Here is a 24,120-nt window from a genome sequence, read left to right as displayed (position 1 = left end):
GTTACTACTCGGTTGAGTCCACAGAAACTCAACCACCTGAACAATCAACCAAGCAAGAAATAACACTTAGACCCATCTCTAATGAGACCATCATATTGTATCTTCTACTACGCCATAGTACCGGTAAGTGTCTTCCTCCTGCCTCGCTGATGATCTAATACGTTTAGCGGTAAACTTCAGCTATTCATATCGACATACATTCCAGCGAACATTCTTTGTTTTTATTACATGTAAAATCAACTGATATTCATAGGTAAGACTTCTTACGATACAAATGAATCATAGTGCTGTTAAGTTCTTTCCAATACAGGGTGATTTATTTAAGAATGAATTATCCACTCTTGATAATCCTTAGATGTGTAAATGATGATCCGCAGTTGCCAAATTTCAAGAGAATCAAATTTTACACATTATCAACATCATTAAATTATAAATACTCAATACGCGTGGTAGGAATATGCTATTTAGACAAAAACGAAATAGTGATAGGACGAAGGGAATATCTCAAAAAGTCGAAGTCATATAGAAAACAGTACTGGATATACGAGACAAGCTTTCTTGGTCTATTACACTATTACCTAGTTGTACAAAATTCATCAGGTAGATGTTGTTGTAAATTATTATATTTTACCACTCAAGCTTATTTTTATATTCTTTATGCTAAATAATATATATAAAAATGATATACAGTTTGACAGTTTATCGATTCAGTATCCCAAAGCAAATTATTATATGGAAAATGCAATCTATCATTTCCATAGTTTAATTTCAATAGTTTTAGTATTGGGATTCATCTCAGACGACTTGCTCATAGAAAACATCCTTATATAATGAGAACAGTTACCGAATGTAAACTGGATCAAACCCAAATCAATCTCAAAAAATTTATTTACATACAAAACGATAAAATTTGTATTTTTTATTTTTGTATCATTATACAAATATTAATAGTTTCCTTATACCTACCCTTTTTCAGTATTTTCCGTTTTGGGCTCTGTTCTATTTATTTTGCTTATCTTATTTTCTCGCTATGATGGTTAGGGCCTAACAAAATTAACTGTTATCAGTCAATTCCATTTATTTACCATTCAAAATATATTTTATTTTCTAATACTTTCTGTTTTTATGAGATGTATTAGCGCACACATTTCTATAAATTTCTTCATTCTCGTGATCCTTTCAATTCTGTTGTTATATTCATCTATACACTTTATTGTACAATTTTCGTATCTTTATTTATTATTATATGCTATTTGAGAAAGTTCCCGTTGGATGGAGAAGTATTTAGTGCAGAAATCTTGGCACAATCGAATTTTTTTGTTGTAAAACAGTCTTTTGAAGGACCTATCCAGTGAATTTCCATACCATAGCTTTTCTGAAAACTCACTATAATACATCAAGGTATTAATCTCATTCTAAGCTTTTTTCCTGAATGAACTTCCAAGGTAGTAAAATCTGATGTGAATGCAGATAACAATGCCTTTCCCCAAATAGTTCATTTAGCCTTCCAGAACGACTGTGTTGCTATTTGTGGTCTCTCTTTGTGGTAGACACTGCAATATGATTAATTTTATTTTTGAATTTTCAACATTTTCTGTCGAAATGTTTTTTTATGAAACGTCTATCTTCACAACAGAAAACTATAATTTATATTATTGTGAGTTTCCTATCGTACCATTCAAATAAAGCAGATTATTTACCGTCCAAAACAATGAATTTCCTCAAGTTTACTTAGTCAAAGTGAAGCTTGCTTTATAATAAAAAGAATAATATTAATGATAAACGAAAAAAATACGTTTCTCTACATACAGGTATAATGTGATTATTCTTACATACCATATATATTTAACAATATCAGCTCTGCTCCAACAACCATTGTTTCTAGTGATTGAACATATTAAAGCTAATCAATATAATAAATATCTGACTATTTTTCAACAATATCCCCTAAAGAAAGGAGCACTTCCTTGACCAGTGTCAATCGTAATAATAATGGAAATATTTGATAACGAAATATGAATATTTTCAGACAAAATTTTTAGAGGAAATATTCATTTGATAGTATTACACTGAATTTATCCCAAGATGCGCTTTATCACGAGAATAATCTTCCCTTGAAAAAGTCAAAGTTCTAACGAGCTAATTATTATATGCCTATAAATAACAATAAAATAATAAGACATCGGTTTTGCAGAACGTAGCTTGTGTTTACGACTAATCGTTTTATATTCATAGCCAGAGTACAGAGGTATCCTTTAAAGTAGAGAGTAAGTAAAGCCTCAATTTAAATTTTTATACAATTCAGTTTCCCGGATACTACAATTTCGATATAATTTTTCAATGATAACTACTTCAAGGGTTTAAAACTGTTCGATAGATAGAAATTGTTAATCGACGTTAATTTGAAGTTCTTACAGATAATCGAAACTATTATAATATGAATTTTTTCGAATGGGAGTTGTTTTCACCCCTAATAAATAGAAATCACAAGCTTTTTTTTACCGTCATTGACTGGACAACAATTAATGGGCGTCGATACACAAAACTCTTCTTCGTTCACTCTGTATTATATATCAAGAGAGTAATTTGATGTATGTGAATTACGTCTATGAAATAAATTAAATATTTTGATTATTATTGATAAAGCTTTTTCTTTGAAAATCGAGTTACACAATATTTAATTTGTATTGTGACACTTTAGAAAAATATACTTTCTACGACTGATAATAAACACTTTCATCCATACTCTCGCAAATATTTGTCAACCAAATGAATTTTCAATACATATTAAACAGAGGAATTAAACAGTGTTCCGGATCCACACACAGGTATGGACTAATACCAAGAGGCATATAAGGATGTCTGAAGATTTTATTAATTATAACAATTTACTTCATAACAGGTGTTTTTTGGAAATATGGTTTAACATGGAAGAAAAGCATGCACAGATGAAGTAAACTATAACAATTTATGTAACAATTTATTCCAACTTTTTCGATTCGACATCTAAGATACAATAATAGGAAAAAATCTAGTTACTCTTGGTTTAACAACAAACGAAACATCGCTCAGTTCAACTGATTGATTGTAAAACTTTCGAATAATATTTTCGTTTTTTTTTTAGTAAATCTAACAACTTATATATAATCTTATTAATTCGTGATTTTTGTTCCCACCATTTATTCGTATTGAAGTTTTTTATTTCTCTTTATTCATTGCAGTCATGATGTACTGGCAACAGCCTTGCATAATGATAAACAATATGCAAGATTTATCAGAATATGGAATATTTGCACCTTGCAATAAGTTCAATACATTCTAGATGTTGTTTTCTAAATTCACTTACAAGTATTTGAATTGAAATTTTGGGATGTTTATTCTATTGTATACATGATATAATTATAAGTAACTTATGCTTATGTTCTATAGTGGAAAAGAATCTTTTTCGAAAGAAACGTATAATAAAATATAGTATATAGATATAGTATCCTACAATTTTTGCAAAATTTCCCAATATTTTTTAATACTTCATATACGATCAACTAATACGAGCACACTTCATTAAATTTTCTATTCTTTCTATTCGACACTGATTCGTCGGTGAGGTGTGGTTATATATGTCGTAACCTTAACGCCTTTATCAACACAGCATTTGTTTTTTAATGACTTTTAGTACAAACAACATTATAATAAAAAATAACCCCATGATGATGATGATGAGAGTCGTCAAAAATTCTTACGAAAAGTGTTACTACTCTAGTTAGTCATAACAAAGGATATTCGCGAATATCCGAGAATGGCAATGGAAGTAAGATATTTCCGATAAATTCAGAGTGCCGTCTAGTCGTTTCCAGTTAGTCTTGAGAATTAATTCTATATGAGGAAAAGTTGCAAATCCAAACCCGCTAAAAAGGAATAAAAAGGAAATTTAAAATTAAAACTTTATTGCCAAAAACCTTTGATTTTAATTGCTTTTTTCGTGCCTTGTATAATAGATTCCAGATGTTCAATAATTGTTATTGAACATTTATCAACGATTTGCCCGTTCACACGAATTTTAGACTAAAGTTTATTACCAATAAGCTATTGATATGTTAAAATGCCGAAAAGTATAACCGCAAGGCTGAATAACCGTATTAGGGAAATTTACCATTTACCCACTGGTCTACCAGGGTAGAAAGGATCTTATCATTACTTTCGAGTAGCTCTAGTGGTGCTTGCCATCTGAAGATGCCTGTGGATCTACCGTGGTAGAATCGGTAAAATTCAGGTCAGCGACCTTTCTTCTATGCCCTGGATTGTGTATAAGTCAAATTGCTCTCTTCTGTATTGAATCCATCATCTTCTGAGTAAGCTTGGGAACCGAGCTCCAAATGTACGAGCAATACTCCAAAGATGGACGAATCTGGGCTTTGTAGAGAATTAGAAGCTGTTGCAGGTTGTATAGTTTTTTGGTATTAAAGAGGGTTAACCCGATAATAGTATCCGAAAATTCCAATAGTAAATTATTTTGTTTCAAATACGGCTCTGTTATGTTGTTCAAATAAATCACATATTCAAATATTGTACATGTCTGTGTATGATTAACCGTTATCAATTTGAGATCAAATTTGAAGCTAGTTCTTTTAAATTCAGAATAGTTTTCTCTAATCGCACGGTATTTAGATACACGCATTTTAAATAACAGAAAATATGCAAAGATCATTATATGTTAATAACTGGCTGCCAGGATCTATAATTTGTAATTTAAATTAAGTAGGTTTATACCTTTCATTAACTAAATTTGGTCTTTATATACAGCATCAATACAATAAGTAGTTCCTTAGCTTCGGTAATTTTCGCACCCTTGGAAATTTAGCTGCGAATATAAGAGACACATTTATCACAACAGAATAAAAAATAAATGGCTCTATCTACCTTTTATCACTACAAATAAAATTAGTGACTAAATGAGATACTCATCAGTACTCATCATGTTTTTTAAAAAATTCAACTATATATCAAAAATCTATATATCAAAACTTTGAAAAATTAATCAATTAGTAATATACAACAATTATGTTTTAAAAATCTATTTATAATTATTTCTCTAAATAATATCATAGGAAAAATCATATAGCAAAAAATATTTCTATGCATTATAAACATGTTAGAATAGTGCATCAAAATACAACTAACAGGGGATTTCTCATTCCAGCAAGAGTTCCAAATTCGGATAAGAGCGCGTAGCATAGTGGCCTAAGATATGAATGCTGGAAAGGCCTTCTGTTACGAGTGCTTCATCCTTTTTTCGCTGTTTCGGCTCCTATTCACAATATTTATTCATAGAAAAATTGTTAAAAATATGCATTAGGGAAATTACACCGTATCGTAGGCGGTCGGTTGGTAGCACTGATTCATATTTGACAGTTGACTTTGAAAATATTATTTGAATCATATATGCAATACTACACAGTATAAGCCAGTAGCGACACTTCCCAATGACCTGCGCCATTTTAGTGGTTGTTTTCAGAGCGAAATTTAAACGCACGGGTATTAAATATAAGAAATGTAGTAAAGGTTTTGTAAAAAGCAACATGTATCTAATTTTACTTGTATTTATGATAAGTATTCCAATAGAAGGTAAAGAATAAAACAATTGTAATTGGATAAACGATAATTTTGGTAATTTAGATAGATAGTTATTCCAAATTTAATAGGAATTGTGAAATTCCAAAAATAAGTACGTTGATATTTGTTATACAGAAAATGTGAGATAAATTATTAAATAATAATTCAGAGGAAAATAGGAGCATTAAAGTAATAATGTAAGTAGATATAATAATAAGAATTCTCCTCGTACTTTAGCAATATAATCAATAAACACAATTTTTAAAGTCTGTGTTAACTTCTTACACATTAACTTATTTATTCAATCTTAACACTAAACCCTAACTACTATAAAATAATTAAAACAAAACAGTTTCAGCTAACAAATCACCTTATGCCACACTTTTTGTTTACAAACATCGCCATTATGCTGGATGTGCAAATTCTCACATACGTGCAAATCTTTTTCTCGAGTGTCGCTAATGGATATTTCTATGCTGTGACTTCTATGTGGAATAGGAAAGAATGTTCCACTATTAACATTCTGATATATACTATTTTCTCTTTTGTTCCAGATACCTCGTTCAGGTTGCACATGCTTGAGAATGCGCAGAACCGAGCTGGACCCTCGGAAGATAGAGAAAGCGTTATCATTCTGTCTTCCTTAAACGGAACAGCTTCCACTTACGGAAACTGTCCATATAGAAGAATTACATATATGATTTGAATTCAAAATTTTGCTTTAGTCAGAAAAAAACTCATCATGAAGCGGAATGTAGGGCGAAGAACTTCAATTTACGTCACCAAAATTGCGAAGCGTGGTCTCCATTCATTTTATGGGATTTTCAGGTTAGGTCATTCCAAGAAATTTCTTCACTGTAAATATGTATGTTATCCCATATTTCACGACTAAAAAACATTAATGTCAATGGAGGAGATGTTCAAAAGTGGCTGATCCAATCGCAAGCATGATTCGTTCTTTCAAGCCAACTGTGTTGAGGGGTTTAGTTTGGAAAAATTTTGGCCAGGTACTGCTGGACATTGATTTGGTAATGGGGCTGTGCTTCATCTTGATTAAACTATTGTATTCACAGGATCAGGATTCAAGTTTGCCAAAGTTGATATAAAATTATTTTGGAGCAGTTCTAAATATTTATCTGCCCTCAAATTGCCATCAATAAAAAATGGGGCTAACAAATTCTGCTACATTAATTTTTTCAGAATATTTCCCAAAACGCTCTCAATTATTTATTAACGAATTTATTCTACTTGGCCGTTCCATACTGTATTATTTCAATATCTGTATGATTTCAAAACTTTGTGGAATAATTAAAAAACTTCAAATATACAACAATTATGTTTGAAAAATCTATTCATTCCTCTGAAAATGTCTTAGAAAAAATTATTCTATAAACAAATATTTCTAGTCAATAGAACATGGTTAAAAGTAATTTCTATAGTTCAGAGAGTGACATCTGTTAGCCACGGATCGAATTGGTAATAAACTACTGTTGCGATATAATATTACAGATGTTTGTCGTCTTAGTATTAGTTCAAACAAATATTTAGTAACTAGATGGTATACTTTATGGATTAGTGAATTATATTTTACGCATAATATTCTGGTTTGTGAATGAACCAATTATAAAATGCACTTGACAATTAGTTCAAATTATAGGTTGGTTATTTTATATTTTAACTTCACGATTCTGTTAACAAAATAAGACATTTCAGACAATAGATAGTAGAAAATCTTAGAATTGTGTTAGAATTGCACAGTTTGGTCTCCCAGAAACTTGTTACATATTATGATCGCTTCATTATAAATATGTGAATTGTCAAGTGTTATATTGATCAAATTTCAAATATTAGTTTGCGCTTTTTTCTTCCCAATGGGTTGTTAATAGTTGTTCACATATTGATAGTTCCTGAGAAAAATCAAATATTTAAAGCATATAGTACATCTGGGAAACTTTTATTGCAGTTGATCGCTCTAATTTCGAAGGTTACATCTAATTTTTCTGTGTGTTTTGATTCCAAATATCAGATGGTTGTAGAGTCCTTACAAACATAAATGGATTGAACCATGTATCACATAATCACACACAAATAAAAATATGAATCATTCTAAAAGCACAGAACTGTGGTAAACCTCTATGAATATAACTTATCTATATGTAAAACTCTCGAATGCACAGTTTGTTCAGAGAGAAACTTTTTACATAACGTAACATCATAATTTGTCATATGTCAATTGATAGTTGGTTACACTGCTTATACTTAAAGGTTTGGTTTGGGTTTTTCTTTTTTAGCGATTTGGTTTTAAATAGTTGTTCACATGGTTTTAGGATCCTAAGGAAGATGAATGGATCAAAGCGTGTAGCACATACGACACCAAAGAATAATGTCCGATACAGTGGGAAGTTGAAAGATATACTACAGTCTTCAACATCAAGACATAAATCTGAAGGAAAAGTTGTGGAACCTGACCTATTGAATATTCCAGTTATTAAACAAAGTGAAAATGCAAAACTGCTACCAAAATATACTTCAAGTAAAAGATTCATTTATGTAGCTTGCAATTTATACATTTTAAAAATTACAGAATTAATTGAAACTTTTGTTCTTTTGTCAGTGTATACAAACAAATGAATGGTAAAATTGAAGTTTTAATACAAAATAAGTGGCATATTTGTTTTGCATTTGTGATAAATTAGTGTTTGAACATTTAGAAGGATTATTAATTTAAACTGAACGTTTACATTATTCATGTTTGAAAAGTAGAAATAGGAATAACAAAAAATGAACTGATATATTTTCAAATGCAATAATTTGTTTTTATTCAGTACATAAATTGTTTTTCAGTTTTGGCTAAAACAGGAGAAGACAGTGTTTCTATGGATGATTTGGATTTATTACAACAAGATTTAGAAAAACTTTTGTCTACTAGTGCAGTTAGAATTAGATATTTACTTGCTGAAATAGGGGAAATTGATAAAAATGATGAAAGTCATGAGAGAAAAGCACATGTTAAAGTAGGTAATTGAAATATACGGAAGGTCATCTCATAAATAACATAGTTATATTTTTTCTTAATCTCATTAATTCTTTTCAAGCAAATGAAGATACATTGGATAATCTTGTACTATGAAGAGCTTATGTCATTGGATAAACTTAATGTATAATATAATGTATATTCACAAGATTAGGGCACCAAAACTAACATCAAAACATTCATAGACTCCAATTTATTATGTGACTTTTTGGTTATCTTTTGTGGTATTGACATTCTAACAAAATATCTACATATCAATTTTTAAGTATTCTGCAAGTATGCTAATTCTAGTTTTTTTCAGACTTCCTTAAAAAGGAAAAGGATAGATGAAAAACCTAAGTTCAAGGATTTTAAAGTTACTTTACCAAAAAATAATTCAGATAAATTCTGGGCTTCAATTGAACCTTTCTGTGTCAGTGTCACCAAAGATGATGTTGCTGTAAGTTGATGCTATTTATGGTATTTACATTAATAAGAAATTTAATATATCTTCCATTGTAGTTTTTAGATTGTATAATTAAAGAATTCTCTAGAGAAATTGATATAAAAATTCCCGAAATTGGTGAGCATTATGCGAATGGATGGTCAGAAGATATAATGAATGATGAGCAAAACCTAGGAAAATCACATAATAAGAAGACTGCTACCACAAATGAAATCAAGAAAAGTGGATTGAACGCGTAAGCATTCTAATTTGTTTTAAGATCCATCATTTTTATATTGAATATTGTCCTTATCTATAGTACAGAAGTGTTTATGTTCAAATTAGATGTATGTATTAGAATAATCCACAATTTTTTTCCAGGTTTTTAAAGAAGTTATTTCTCAAGTATTGATATTGTTTAATTAGTTGATAGAATATAGCATTTTGTTTCTTAAATAATTATTAAAAAATATTCTTTATCTATATACTCCTAGGTTGGCACATCCCCATAAGTTTATATTGTATGTAAGGTACCTATTACCTTTGCTTAAACTGGTGTTTTTAAGTCAATTTTTTAAAACTAAATTGATGGGTTGAGTGAAGTTTTCTCTGTTCACTTATTCAAGACACCAAATTATATTTAAAACCCGGCATAATGGATTTTTATTTTGTCCATGAAATATTTATCAATTCCTATTACCCAATCAGTTACTATTCACTTAATTACTCAAACCTTCTGTTCATAGCTGCTGTTTATTTTGAGAACATTGACATTTTTTGGCATTTTAAGAAAATTCTTTTGAAATTATTTGAAATGTTGTTGATATCATCATTTTTATTATTGAGTATATTCAATACAAATTGAATATTGGTTTTCTAATTCTTGCACTTTCTATAAATGCTATAGTTTATAGACAACCATGTTTTGGACATTAATGGTAGAGAAAGTCAAATATACCCAAATATATTGAATGAAATATATAAAAAATGATAAGTATCTTGATGTATAACTTATTCATTATTTTCATTCTGCTTTTATCAAATTTTTGTTAATTTTGTTTTAGGTTGGTAGAAACTTTTTCCATTCCACAAACTCAAAGGCTTTTAGCAGGTCTTTTAGAAGAAAAAGTATTGACAAATCACCCAAAAAATGGAGAAAATGGTATTAAGATCCATAAACTGAGATGTAAGTTTGAAAATTTTTGTGTTGATATATTTTTCTTTTGGGTATAATTTGATGAAATGTGTGTTTATATAGAAATATTTCATTTTGGTCTGAGGGATATAAATTTTTCCAAACAATATGCAATAGTCATGTAGTCAAAATAATAAGAAGTACAGGTATTTATATTAAACAAATGTATTTGCTTTTTAGCATCCGATTTTTCAAAATTGAAATCTTCAACAGGTGGCCAAAAAATAGGCACATGTTTAGATAGGAGATTGAAAAAGGAACTCGTGGAACAAGGTATTCTTACTATAGAAGATTTAACTATGGTAAGCAATCTATGATGACTGAAGTTAAGACCAAAATTTTAAGTCCACAGCTAACTTTGATGTTTCACTGAGAAAGTTCCTGATTTGATGATGGCAAATGAGCTAAGAAGCATACATTTCTTTGGTTACTTAGTGTATTGTTTTTCCCCTTGGATAGTATTTATTACAGTCTAATAATTACAAAATTTTAAGAGTGGCTTCTTATATTTGTTAATTTCTTCCATTTCCTATTAGTTATTCATTTTTAATAGAATTTAACTATAAGGAAATGAAATAAATTAACAATTGTGTAAGAAACTTGACTTAGTTTAGTATGAAATTATGGAGCATCTTCATAAAGATTGTGGACACAAAGGAAGACAATATTTGCTAAGTGAATAATGGGTGGTAATAAGGTTGTGAATGAAGGAAATAGGGGAGATTTCTATGACAAATATAATGTTTAGTAATGACAAAGTTGAAAGCTCACTTCTATAATCCTCAATATATACTCATTATTTTTTGTAGAATGCACCAGAAGATGAAATATTGAGTGAAATTAAGAAATGCCAACAAGAACTGACCACTGTAAATGAGTATAACTTAGAAGAATTGAACAAATTAAGGTCCCTCGTATTAAATGATTTACATTCCAATGAAGTAAAGGAACAACTAGAAGAAGTAGACAAAGAAGTATTGGATTTGTACAACCAAATTGTAGTAACGCGGAAAACAGCACAGCAAGAAGAAGGGGATGATTTTGATAAAACAATATTTTCTGAACAAATAAAGAAAGAGTTTGAAACTCAAACTGATGCCTTATTAAAACAACAAATAGAACTTAATAAAAATATTAACGGTCTTACAGATATGCAACTGATTTATTGATGGTTGAATTCAATATAATTCGGTAATATTTCAATTTTTGATTTGTAGATTCCCTGATTAAAAAGTACACTTTTCATATGTGATAATTTGAAGTCTCTCCGTGTTATTGGGTTTCATATATTCTTGCTGTTGTCTTTGCATGCAACTAATGTAGTTTCACTCATTAAGAATATTTCTATTGATATTTTCTATTCTCTCCTACTACTTTAATGGAAGATTTGTTTTAAGCATTTTCATATTTGCTTATATAAATCTTAGGTGTTCTCGTTTTAGTACAAAGAAAAGTTTTCAGAATTGGTTTCTGGATATAATGAAGCTATCTGCACATTTATTCATTATGATAGAATCTGGTGGGAAATGCTGTGTGTACAAAATTGCACTTAGTAGAAACTAGTTTTGTATTGAACATCCCACATTATCCAACTGAAGTTTTCTATTCTTGCCAATTGTACTTATGTAAAGGAAATTGAAAAATATTCAACAATCTATTTTGAACATTTTTCTGCTTCTAAAATTAAAAGAAACATTTCATTCACATTATGCCCATTGCACTAGAGCTAAAAGATTAATAATAGTCCTGAATTATTGTTTTAAAATATTTATTAATAGGGAATTTACAAAACATAGTGTTACAGAGTAGATTGTCAAATTATATTGAAGATATGATTTTCTCAATTTATAACATAATCTTGCATGCATTATTTAATTATTATATCAAGCTGTTCTCCGGTATTGGTTGGAAATTTTTTTGCATTTTGATATTATCAAAGATTGTTGATAGTGACTTATCTAGCACGAAATCAATTTGACAGTCTTTTAAGAATATTCATAGCCTTTATAGTGTATTGTATAAAGTATATTAGATTTTTTAGACTATTGATTATTTCTACATCGATAGTTTACCTACAATCAAGGAAAATTATATTTTTTTAATTATTAATCTTATTTAGAATGTAAGGCATTCATAATTTTGCTGAATATGTCCAAAGAGAGCACAACTGCACTTTATATTATTATTATTTTATTACCAAGCAGTGGAATGTTTAGAAGGAAAAGTATTTTTTTATTCTTGATTTAGCAATAGGCATTATTATACACTTTTTTTTTAATTCTATTGAGACAAATTCTATTTGTCCGAATAAACTATTTATGTATGTAGTAAAATAAATAATGAACTGGATTTGTGAACTTTTAAAAAAGTTTTCCAAATACTTTGGATATAATTTTAAAAAGGATGGATGCTTGGATATTAAATGTTCACATAATCTAAGATATGATTTTCATTCTTATTTTTTTCAGTATTTATATATCTTTATTTACACTATACTTGAATTATATTATTTCATTTCACAAATTTATGATATTGATAAATTTGACGAACTACTCAATTTATCAAATTAAAAATATATATATTCATATATTTGAAAGGCTACAAATATAAATTCTGTGATATTTTGTTGACTGTTCTCAGAAAGAATATAGAGAATGTTTTACTGTAGATCACTTTTTTATCTAATCCAGACTACTATAGATTATTTTGTTGCACCTCTACAGCATTTTACTTTGTAGGTAACAAATTTTGAAACAGTGAGTCGTATCTATAAATAGGCATGAATTGTATGTGTACTTTAAATTATAATTTTGTCCAAAAGCTCTCTGAAACAGAAAACAATTTTTGGAAGTTCTTTCAGTACTAAGAATAGTATAACAAAGAACTTTTCCGAATTTTACATTGTTTTTATAGTGAGCAGTGGACAATTGACACCAATTTATATATATAATATATATATATATATATATATATATATATATATATATATATATATATATATATATATACATACAATCAGTAACCATACACGTAATCAAAAGGGCAGTTTTATGAATTTATGGATAGTCTATGAATCAAAATAGTTGATATATTGAATTATAGAATTTACACCTTGTCTATTCACACCATTATAATGTAACTTTTTAATTAAGCCTGCTATTATTTATTTACATAATTAATAGTTTTGATCGCGGATAAATCACAAGTGAAATTAGTATTTTAATCTTGTGGCCATTTACAAACTATTCATTTTATTAAATTAGGTAGTCATTCTTCATGTGGAGTGGTTATTGTGACGAAAAAATGGTTTATATTATAAGTAATTTGATGACAATTATGTTTATTAAATTTAGATTGTTATCAATCTATTTATTGATTTTAGAAAAATATATATACCAAGGGACAGCTTGAATCAATATATATATATATATATATATATATATATATATATATATATATATATATATATATAGATTATTTATAAACTTTTTACATATTTTTTCTATTTACAATCCAAAATCTTTATATCCATGGAAAATATTTTAAAAAGTCACAAAACTTGTTTAATTAATATTGATGTTTTTTACGTATTATATGTATTAATTAGATCAATTTTTAAAGTGAGCAAAATGTTAATCTAAGGTACTATCATACTCTCATATTTTTTTTAGTATTGGGGAAAAATAATAATAAATTATTGATTAATAAATTTAGTTGTTGAAAAAACAAATAAAAATCAACATTTTGTGTTTTTTTTTGAATGTTTAGCTACTACATAAAAGTAGAATTGAAAATTTTGTTTGACTTAAAAAAATTGCCGACTTACTATATTTTATTTCATTTTTTTATATGTAATTACACTTTCAAAATAATCTTTACATCAAACGATGACAATACTAAATGAATATGAATGTGATTGCCTTTTTGAAAGACTTGAAATTATTTTTTCACTGAATTTGTTTTTGAGATTCAACTTGTATATTTGTTAAAACACAATATGCTACAGGTAAAGATAGATTTATGGTAAAAATTAGGTTTACCCGAATAAACTAGATAATACGTAGAAAACGTGGGTAAAGTAAGAAATATAAACGAAATACAGACTATTTAGGATATTTTAGACATTATCCGGGAAAGACGCGTTCCAGTCATTTTCATTTGGTTAAAGTTGGTAACAAAAACAACAATGTTTGAAAATTACTCATTTATATATATATATATATATATATATATATATATATATATATATATATATATATTTGATTCTCAAAACGCTTAATATTTCTATCAAGCGTCAATTTGAAGTTGATGAATCTATCACACCGCAATTTTCTGATTGTTTCTAATTTCTAAACTAATTGATACCCAGATGATGAATACTCAAGTATTCAAAAGCTCGGAAAATATATTAATTTTAGTCCCACTTTAGTGTTTAATATTGCCAATGTTGAACCGCGTTGGAATTTTGAAAATTCTCGACGTTACGGCTCTCACTTTGGAGCCATTACGAAGAGAAGGGTGGGGATAGGGTGGTTATTCGTTCATTGGTAAAAAATGAACCGATTATGAGCGTTTTCCTACTGGTATTGTGGTAGAATTAAACGCCAAACTAACTTTAATATATTCCGGGCTTTCGAATACTTATATATTCATAGATTGGGACTGAAATTATGGTTAAGTTCATTCAGAAATAATAAGAATTCTCAACTTTTATACTGTACTTGACCATAATTTCAGTCCCAGATGATTAATAAATAAGTATTCAAAAGTTCAGAAATTTATTAGAGTACACAAATAATAGTAATAAAGATAATTATTGTGGGGTTGTAGCAATAATCAAATCTATAATTATGTCGGCTATAATGTTGAAAGGTGTTTTCTGAACAATATGAATTTTATATTATAGAACTTTTCACAACGAATTCCAATTAATCAAATCCCGATTATTAATACATAGTTGATAGATAGGAATACACTTCGATATTTTGCCACAACCCACAATAATCAAATGTATATATATATTTATATATAATTGTTTCTTGAATTGGGTTTCAATAATCCTAAATGCACTTAATCATAGATTTGATGGAAATCTGTATATAAATATATAATTATTTATATAATTTATTTTATATAGTACGTCCATATGGCAAGAAATTAATTTATTATTTAAATAAACAATAATCTGTTTATTTGAAACCGATTTCAATAAAACATGATTATTTTGAGTGATGTCTATAGTTGTTTGAGCATACACCTCTTCTTTCGATTTGCCAATGTGTCATAAGTTGGTGTAAATTAGTAGAGAGTGAACATAAATACAAGAGTTAGTTATGCTAATTAATTGATGATGAATACAAATATTCTTGAACCAAACCAAAATAAAGAAAATTCACATAATTCGAATCATTTTCCATTCTCGACTTAACTATGGCTGATTCTGGTGTTTAGATCGCTGATATTTTCAAATCTGTTAAACGTTAGATTTCAAATAACCTCATAAAAAGAAGTCTAATGACTTAAGATCGGGTGGGTCGTTCCACAATTCCCATTTGTTCTGATCATAGATTTGGAAATGTTCTGTCCACAAACTGCCACATTTATATAAATAATGAAGGGGTACTCCAAGTGTTAAGACCATATTTCTATAAATTTCTTGTAATTTGAATCAGGATAAGTTTGATATAATTGGGAATTTGGAAAAAATCCGGATACAAAATTCCTTTGTTGTTTTCGAGAAAACATGGACCAATAATTGTTATTTATCACTATACAAAATCAAATATTGTGTTTTGCTTATTAAATGTCCGTTTTACTATTAAAAGATATGGTCATTATCTGGGTGTATTCCCTGAAATAGTATGTTTCCCATTTGGTGGGTTGCTGTCTAGAGCCAACACCAATTTATTTATTTTTTTTAGTCTAGGGTATTTCAACGAAACAATTTAATAGGGACATATAAATAAACCAAACTAAATTTTACTTTGATATTTGAAAGTTTCACATCAAATTTTAGAAAAATGACATGAAATACTTTTAAACTGTTTCGCCCGATATAGTTAGGATTAGTTATAAAAATGAATTCACCTTTCATTGTTTATTCAGCTAATAATAAACTTTTGAGATACTTTAAGGACGCACTATATAAAGTTATTTATAACTTGCAAACTGCGGATTAGGTAAACTTTGAATAAAATGAAGTTTTTCATATAATGTTGATGTTTTATTGCCTATAAGTATTCTGTATACGAAATACTTCCCAAATAAAGAAAACTGGGAAATATTCGAACTATATACTATAATGACACAAGTACTTATTCAGTTCCATATATCATTGTTTTTTTTCTGATGCATGTAGTCTTCGTTTATCCTATTTAGTACCCGTTTACTCCATTTACCTAACAGCTGTTCTCTGCAGATATTTATATACGTGCTTCTACCCATTATCATTCTAAATTTGTATATTTTCCATTATCCACTGGTTATAGTTGTCTCGTTATTGATTTCAAATTTGAATAATGAATTAAGACAACGAAAAATTGCAAATTATATATTATAAAAAACATTTTACATTGCTGGTGAATATTTTAACATAAAATTATTAAACATTAACGTTAAGTTTAATGACTAGATAGTTAATGCTTATATGGTTTTACAATGGCGTAACCAAAGGTTTTTTGAAAGAAACTAAAACAGTATATTAATTTACTAAGTGTTAACAGATACATATTTTACATAACTACTTATTTTCATAACGTTCATATTTAAAACTTTAAGAATGAAAAATGTCCACTATCTCTAAATTTGTTTCAATTATAAAAAAGCTATGATTTGATTCAAATAAAAATGAAGAGAGTGGGATTTCTTTTTTTATTTTCTTAAAGTAAAACTTTTTCCTTATGGCAGCTAATAAATAATTGCACACACATTGTGAAGAATGAAGTTAACGAAATAGATGTCATCACATGTTTATACAAGATTAACTAAAGTGCGGATACATTAACAAGAAAGGAATAATTTGATACTATTGGATGATCCTTGTATTAGGTATTGGAGACCATCGTATGGTGATTCTTGGCAAGAAAAAAATATATCTTATTCTTAAAAGGAAACACAAAAAACTCAATGTATATAGCAGAGCAACAATTTTTTCTTTGTAAAATTGTAGAACGAATTTAACCACTTATGATCTAATATTTCTCACACATTATTATAACCACAGTATATTAATAGGTACTCTCACAAGGCATTATGCTTATGATCGCAATTTTATATTTAATAATTAGCATTTCTTAGTAAAACTTGATTGAGGTTCATCAATTTAAAGTGAAAACTGCCACAATTGGACTTTTTAACTATGTAGAATACTTTCATATTTACAAATATTTATAATAATATCGCACTCCTACTTCAATAGTGCCATAGCCTAAAAAAATTTAAAATTGACATGTTCCGTACATTGTGTACTTTAAGGATGTCTACAGGATTTAATAGTGCCATGTTATTAGTACTAACAGATTCGGCGTGAGGCGCTAAGTGTCACTATTACAATAAGTTACTGTATCAACCATGAACAAAAATAAAAAATCAAAGATGTAGTGCAATATTCCACACTGTTTTTATAATAAAAAGGATCTTCAGACGCAGATCAGCATAAAAGGAATACAAGTTTTATTTTCAAATATAAAAATTGTAAGATACGAAAAGGTAAAACCTTTTTCTTTTCAAGTGAATACCTCATATGATAGTGAAGACTTCCAAGAGGTGATTATAAAAAAGAGGAAGAAAAAATGATTAATTTGGTTCTGATCCCGGCCTAAAAAGCCAAAGGTTGAGGCAAACAAAAAGAAAAACTTATTATCTTTATTTGAAGCCAGTCTGATTCCCAAGTCGTACTTTCCTATTTTTAAGAAATTAATTTTAATCTAAAATCCTCGTTCCGTGTTGCTCAATATTATTTTGTTTTTTGATTACGGAGTTTAAAAACAACCTTTGTGGGCGAGTTTTAGCTTAAACATTTTTGGGTTTGTTATTTTCTTACATTAAATTAAATTACAAATAGAGTCATATTTCGTTCTATTCGCCGTAAGTCCTAACTCAACAAGTTTAAATAAAACATATAGTCTTTTCAAAACTATAATTACTTTCATCAAACAAAAATATGTGGTTAAATTTGGTTCTATAAATTTGAATGGTCCCTAGTATGTAGGTTTCAAATTTTCTTGTTGAGTTTTTATATTACATTCATTGTAACAAGGGAAAGTTAAACAGCAAATGATTTCCATATTTCAGTTGGATATGTTCTGTATGAACTCATTATAATACAAAATTTACAAATTAACAAGCAATTTACATAAAATACACTCTCAAAAAAATAATTTATTTAACTAAAGCTTCAATGAATTTAAGGAATTAAGGTTAATTTTGTTTCTGTCCAATATTTCTACTTAAAGTCTATGAATACACATACTTTTTGCTATTGTGAAAGACATTTAAATTTACTAATGTTGGGCAAAACCACAATTTTTCCACAGAAGAGTGTGCTGTTATTGTAATTGTAGAAGGCTTCTCGTAAGTACTAATGCAAATCAAGACCAATTTCAAGGATTAGAAAAAACGTTCATATTTACTTTGTTTAATAATATTCTGAGGCGCTATCATAAAAAAAAATAATATGAAATGGATCTAAGAGTTCGATTTGAGGTCTGTTAACCCCAGGCACACCAAATACCTCAACTACAATTTACTTGGAGTAGAAAAACCACTAGTAGTTTAATTTAATGTTTTCAAATGAAACCAAATTTTGTCTATTTGGTAATGATATACAAAGGTTCTGTACCATATGGTCATGGTGAAGAAATTGTCTTCATACTCTTTAGTATATTGTTGATGTATTAGAACCAGCTGTATCTATCATTTTCAATGCGAGAAAATTGTTTTTGTGCTTAAAATTACCTCAAGAGATTGAAATCGGCTCCGATCTCAATGTAATAGATTCTTTTTGGGATATAATTGATAGTCTCTTATGGCTTTATTAAATCCGCCATAAAATTTACAAGACCTATCTTTTAGATCGCAATATGGAATTCGTTTCCAATAAAATGAAAGTAGAAATGAAATTCGATTAACATTTTTGTTCCAAATTCCTTTTTGTCATTTTTTGGTTAAATCAATGTATTTCCTACAATATTAGTTGAAGTTAAAAAATATATTTCTATATATATATTTTAATTCCACCTTCATAGTAATTTTTTGCTCATATTAAAAGCAATATTTAATTGTTTTATGGTTAAATTCATCAGGGCCGGTATTCTCGGGTCCTCGCTTGGAGCGATATTGATGTCATTGAATGCAAGGGGATCAAAATTTATTGTTGTTTCGATTCTCTTGCCCTCTCCTCGCAATAGGAACGCTTTCCCCAAAGAGAAGAGCTTTATTTCACTCTCATTCGCATGTAAATAGAAAATTCTAATTTATCATTTTAATGAAACAGTATCCTAATAATGTTATAATTGTATATAAATCATTTATAATTGGAGTCATAAGGAATTGTAGTAATGTATATTGGACTAAGAACTAAAAGAAGCTAAAGAAATTGTTGCAGAGCCCCATTGAATTGTTTTAAGAGACCCTCTACCAATACAATTCAGTGATGACCAATTTAAAAAAATATTTTGGCTAACCAAAGACACTTTCAAATGTTTTGACACAATAAGAATATATCTGGCCGAACATATAAAAACTACCATAGGAAGAACTGTTTTACATTTTATTTGGTTTTAATTTATATAAACTTATTACCAATATGTAGCTGCTAGGTATTTAACATAATATTGATATACCATTAAAAGTTGTTAATGCTTTATAAATGTTAAAAAATGAAATGATTTCATTTAGTTATTGGCAGCATTGAAGTTTTTTGGTACTAACAACTACCAGCAAGATGTAGGTAATAATTATTGTTTGGGTCTCTCCCAATCATCAGTGAGTCTATGCTTTCACAAAATTATTGAGGTATTCAATAGACATGTATCTGGGATAATTAGATGAATTGACTGCACTCATGTTGCTCTATTTCACAGCTCAAAAACTGCTACTATAAAAAATGGTTGTAGATTAGAATAGAATTATTTGCGTTTAATTGGCAGCACAAGTACCGAACTAGAAACTATTTTGACAAAATATGCTTATATCCGGTGTTGCCATAACTAGTCGCTCGTGTTACAAATTTGCTAGCAGATGGGCACATGAGAATATAAAGATTCCATATCGCTACCAATTAAATCACTCCTTTTGGTAATTGCTAGCTTGTGACAGGGGTGACTTAAGAATACTGGCCCAGGAAGTGTATGTATACATATATAAAATAATAAAATATTGCTTATTAATAATTTTGTAGATCACACAAGCACTTCTTTCTATAGCATTTTTCAACCTATAGATATTACTGATGCTGCTATTTAAATATTGAATTTTGTTAAAAATCTGCATTTCATATTTAATAATGTTGAAAAAATGAATTGTATACAAAGTGAAATATAAATTAATCAAGTAAGGAAAAGTGATAGAGTAAAAATGCATCCCAGTTGTTTGAGATACATTTTTATTTAAATATTGTTGCTACGATTTTTTCATTATTCAATGAATCCGAAAGTTTTTATTTTCAAATTTCCTGTATTAACTATTGTATATATAATTTAGAATGATTATTGTGAGGAAAATATTTAAACCTAGTAGAGAGTCATATGAAAGTATAGTAAAGGATGTACAATTGTCTAAGAAAAGTGTTCCTCTTAAACTTTCTTTAATCCAATGTATATAGCAAGTACAATGTCCACTGCTTGATAGACAAAAATGGCATTTGTCTGAAATTCTGCATATTCTTACACATTCACTAGCTATACCTCAGTCTTTTATATAATGAAGTTTTTCAATATTACATAATTTCTATATGTTGTACTTTACCTACAAAAGGGTTCTTTAGTAAAAAAGCATTGTCAGTAATTTGATTAAATAATTATGAGTGAAATATTCAAAACGACTGAGGTTACGCCTATTGTTTCTGTTATTAAAATAAATCTACTGTTCTAGCCATGAAGGAAATGTCGAGTTAGGAGTCTTAACTTTGATATTGAACTGTTTCAATGTCGCTTCCAAGGCTTGCTGGTTTCCAGAAAAATATGCTGAGATGGCATTGTGGAAAAGTAGCAACTGCTTGTGCATCACTTTAATCTAAAAAAAAGTTGTATGTAACTCAAGTATCAAATGCTTGTCAGCAATTAGTTTGCAAAATAATTTACTTCAAGAGTAAGGAGACATTGATGGGTCCACAGTCCCACTATAGAAACAAAAATAATGTCACATGATGGATAATGAGAGTTAGAATGTCATTTCCCCTTTATAAGACAGTGACTTGATTACAGAATATTTTAAGTTTTGCATTTAGAACAATTAGACAAGGTAACTATTATGATTTTCAAATTAAAACTCAAATAATATATTATTCCAAAAGTTCTTAAGAGGTATAGTTTTTACACTGTAAATGTTATTTTGGATTTCATATTATATGAATTTATTATTATAAGAGAAAATAATCACTACATACTCTATTCTCATCCAAAAATTTCAGTTTAATTGTAACTTCGGCTCTGAGTTTCATGAACTGTTGTCTATGTACTTCATAATTTTGTTGAGCCTCTTCCAGTCCTATTGTTCCATCTGGTTTAGTGGAAAGAGATTCTAAATCTGTGCGATAAGCATCATATTCAATTCTTGAAGCTTCATATTGTCTTATACTTTGAAGGGTATCTTCGATAGTTTTGTTACATAATGTGTTTACTGAAGATATAAAAAAATTGAGAGCACCTAGGAGAGTTTCACCATTTTTTGTGAGATTCCTTTGAGTTTCACAGTTATATAAAAATTCTTCTTGAAGCTCTGGGGACTTCTGAGCAAGATCAGAAAATGCTTCACCCAAGGCATGCTGCAAAATAAATGAGAAATATTTAAAGCATTTAAATAGATTGATTCCATTCACACTGAAAATTACAGAATAAGAATTAATTATGAAGTCAGTAGAAATGGTTACTAGATTAGCCAATTGAAAATTGTTTTGAGTGACAGTCAATAAGCTTCTAATAGGTATGTTGTTTTGTAATGACAAATTGAAACTTCACAATACCAAAAAGAAATTTATAATTTTTAATTATTTCCAAAGGAAATCTTGATGGAATTGATAAAATTAATTATATAAATTTACTTATTTGTAAGCAAGTACTTTACCTGAGTTTGCACAACATGATAAAAATGGTTAGTTAATATTCTTGTTAATCGAAGAATATTAATATATTTTTTCTGAGTGTCTTTCAATTGTTCTATTCGATTTTCCAATTCTGAAACAATAAGAATGTCAATTATTTTTATGTATCACAAAAAATAGTTATATTATATGGGAGACAATGTTATTTTTATCATTATATGTTAATTTAATCGTTTTTGGTCAGAATAAATTTTTTTAATTGAAAATATCTATTTAAATAATGTGAACAATGCATTGGTAGACAAAAATACACTAAAAGTTGTTATATGTGGCTGCTTAATTTTACTTAGTACTGAATTTCATTTTATCAATTACACTATCATATCTTTATATGAGTAGATAAATGAAAATATAAATAAAATAAAATATAAATGTAAACCAACTTCCTGTTTTCTTTAATAACTGATATTTTAGTAGGCATTTGAAAAAAAAAGTAATATTAAAAATGGAACAAATGATGTTATTGAATTGAAGATATTTGATTAACAAATCACATACCTATGAAACATTTATGAATCATGAAATGAAATTTTTGTACTGTACAAAAATTGATTACTAAATATATATTATTTATATATTAGTATATAAATAACAAATCTCAAATAAATATCAATTATCAAAAAGTAACCAGCTAAAGGCTTGAAACTGAAGATAGTTAGATATAATTAATAACTTAATTTTGGCTCCCTTTTAAGGAAATATATAATTACCTGCATCAACTGTTCTAGAAGATTTTCCTAATTTTTCAAACATGATCTGTTTTGTACATTTGTAAGTAGATATGGACCAGTTTTTCAGGTTTTCTATCCGTGATGAATTGTTTCTGAACAAAGTTGAATCATCATTTGATATAGGAGAATTGAGTATTGATGGAGGATTGCTACCAGTAGATAAGCTCGTTGGGGCAGATCGAGGTAAATTAGAGTTACTTGAAGATGATGGCAATGTATTTGTTTTGTTCTCATTTGGTGGCGTATCTTTTAACATATCATGAATACTGGTTCTTTCACCATTTGCTATTGGGCTACTAATTTGCGACATTTCTATAAAACGCTTACCGCTTCTAATCTATATTATAATTATAGATAGATGCAATGTTATACTATAAATCACATTTGATCACAACACTTCGTTTTATAGAGGTATCAGTCTAATTTTTCACATTAACCTTGTATTTTCATTACAACTTCCAGCTACAATTCAAGTGATAACAATGACATTTGATGTTTCCAATAAACTTCGAATATAACTACGTGCTCCCATCTATTGTCGGATTTCTACATTATGTGAACATTTATAAGATATTTAATTACCTGAACAGTTTTTAAATTAATTTTAAATAAAAGTTTCTACTCACCTCAATATTCTAAGTATGTATATAAATCCAAGTTATTTAATAATTTAACGAATAATAAATAGTAAGACGTAGAAATCTAATTTATCTGAAAACTAGTTTTAATGTATCTAACACAGATGACTCTGGTAGATATTTATATATTTTAAAATTAAAAACTGGCATCAGAGATACGAAGATTATA

At 28.3% G+C, this 24,120-nt stretch overlaps 2 protein-coding genes across 3 annotated transcripts; one reads left to right on the top strand and one right to left on the bottom strand.

Annotated features, from left to right (window-relative positions):
• The first annotated feature begins 7,858 nt into the window (after positions 1 to 7,858).
• On the top strand, positions 7,859 to 11,496 carry LOC130904096 (transcriptional adapter 3). Of its 2 annotated transcripts, XM_057816668.1 has the most exons (8): positions 7,859 to 7,875; positions 7,938 to 8,143; positions 8,455 to 8,624; positions 8,946 to 9,083; positions 9,146 to 9,324; positions 10,133 to 10,254; positions 10,444 to 10,565; positions 11,073 to 11,496. In XM_057816668.1, exons 2-8 carry the CDS (start codon positions 7,951 to 7,953, stop codon positions 11,430 to 11,432), a joined length of 1,284 nt encoding a protein of 427 aa, XP_057672651.1. In that variant the 5' UTR covers positions 7,859 to 7,875; positions 7,938 to 7,950; the 3' UTR covers positions 11,433 to 11,496. The 2 variants fall into 2 exon arrangements, with proteins under 2 accessions (XP_057672651.1, XP_057672642.1); XM_057816659.1 differs by lacking the exon at positions 7,859 to 7,875 and having other exon boundaries at positions 7,896 to 8,143.
• Positions 11,497 to 16,800: 5,304 nt separating this feature from the next.
• Positions 16,801 to 23,823, bottom strand: LOC130895282 (arfaptin-2). Its single transcript, XM_057802508.1, has 4 exons — positions 23,293 to 23,823; positions 22,546 to 22,655; positions 21,869 to 22,246; positions 16,801 to 21,495 (listed from the first exon to the last, which is right to left on the bottom strand). Exons 1-4 carry the CDS (start codon positions 23,621 to 23,623, stop codon positions 21,343 to 21,345), a joined length of 972 nt encoding a protein of 323 aa, XP_057658491.1. The 5' UTR covers positions 23,624 to 23,823; the 3' UTR covers positions 16,801 to 21,342.
• Between the last annotated feature and the right edge of the window lie 297 nt (positions 23,824 to 24,120).

The sequence above is a fragment of the Diorhabda carinulata genome, chromosome 1, assembly GCF_026250575.1.
Source record: "Diorhabda carinulata isolate Delta chromosome 1, icDioCari1.1, whole genome shotgun sequence".
NCBI lineage: Eukaryota > Metazoa > Arthropoda > Insecta > Coleoptera > Chrysomelidae > Diorhabda > Diorhabda carinulata.
Note: the sequence above shows the minus strand (reverse complement) of the source record. Positions and strands in the feature narration are given on the sequence as shown.

What these genes read in the sequence shown, in the direction of transcription:
- LOC130904096 (XM_057816668.1), top strand. Translation starts at nt 7,951, where the DNA reads ATGAATGGATCAAAGCGTGTAGCACATACGACACCAAAGAATAATGTC. An exon ending in GCTACCAAAATATACTTCAA is followed by an intron (nt 8,144 to 8,454) that starts GTAAAAGATTCA and finishes ATTGTTTTTCAG; the next exon opens with TTTTGGCTAAAACAGGAGAA. An exon ending in CTATAGAAGATTTAACTATG is followed by an intron (nt 10,566 to 11,072) that starts GTAAGCAATCTA and finishes TATTTTTTGTAG; the next exon opens with AATGCACCAGAAGATGAAAT.
- LOC130895282 (XM_057802508.1), bottom strand. Translation starts at nt 23,623, where the DNA reads ATGTCGCAAATTAGTAGCCCAATAGCAAATGGTGAAAGAACCAGTATT. An exon ending in TTCTAGAACAGTTGATGCAG is followed by an intron (nt 22,656 to 23,292) that starts GTAATTATATAT and finishes TTATTGTTTCAG; the next exon opens with AATTGGAAAATCGAATAGAA. An exon ending in AATTTTTGGATGAGAATAGA is followed by an intron (nt 21,496 to 21,868) that starts GTATGTAGTGAT and finishes ACTTTTTTTTAG; the next exon opens with ATTAAAGTGATGCACAAGCA.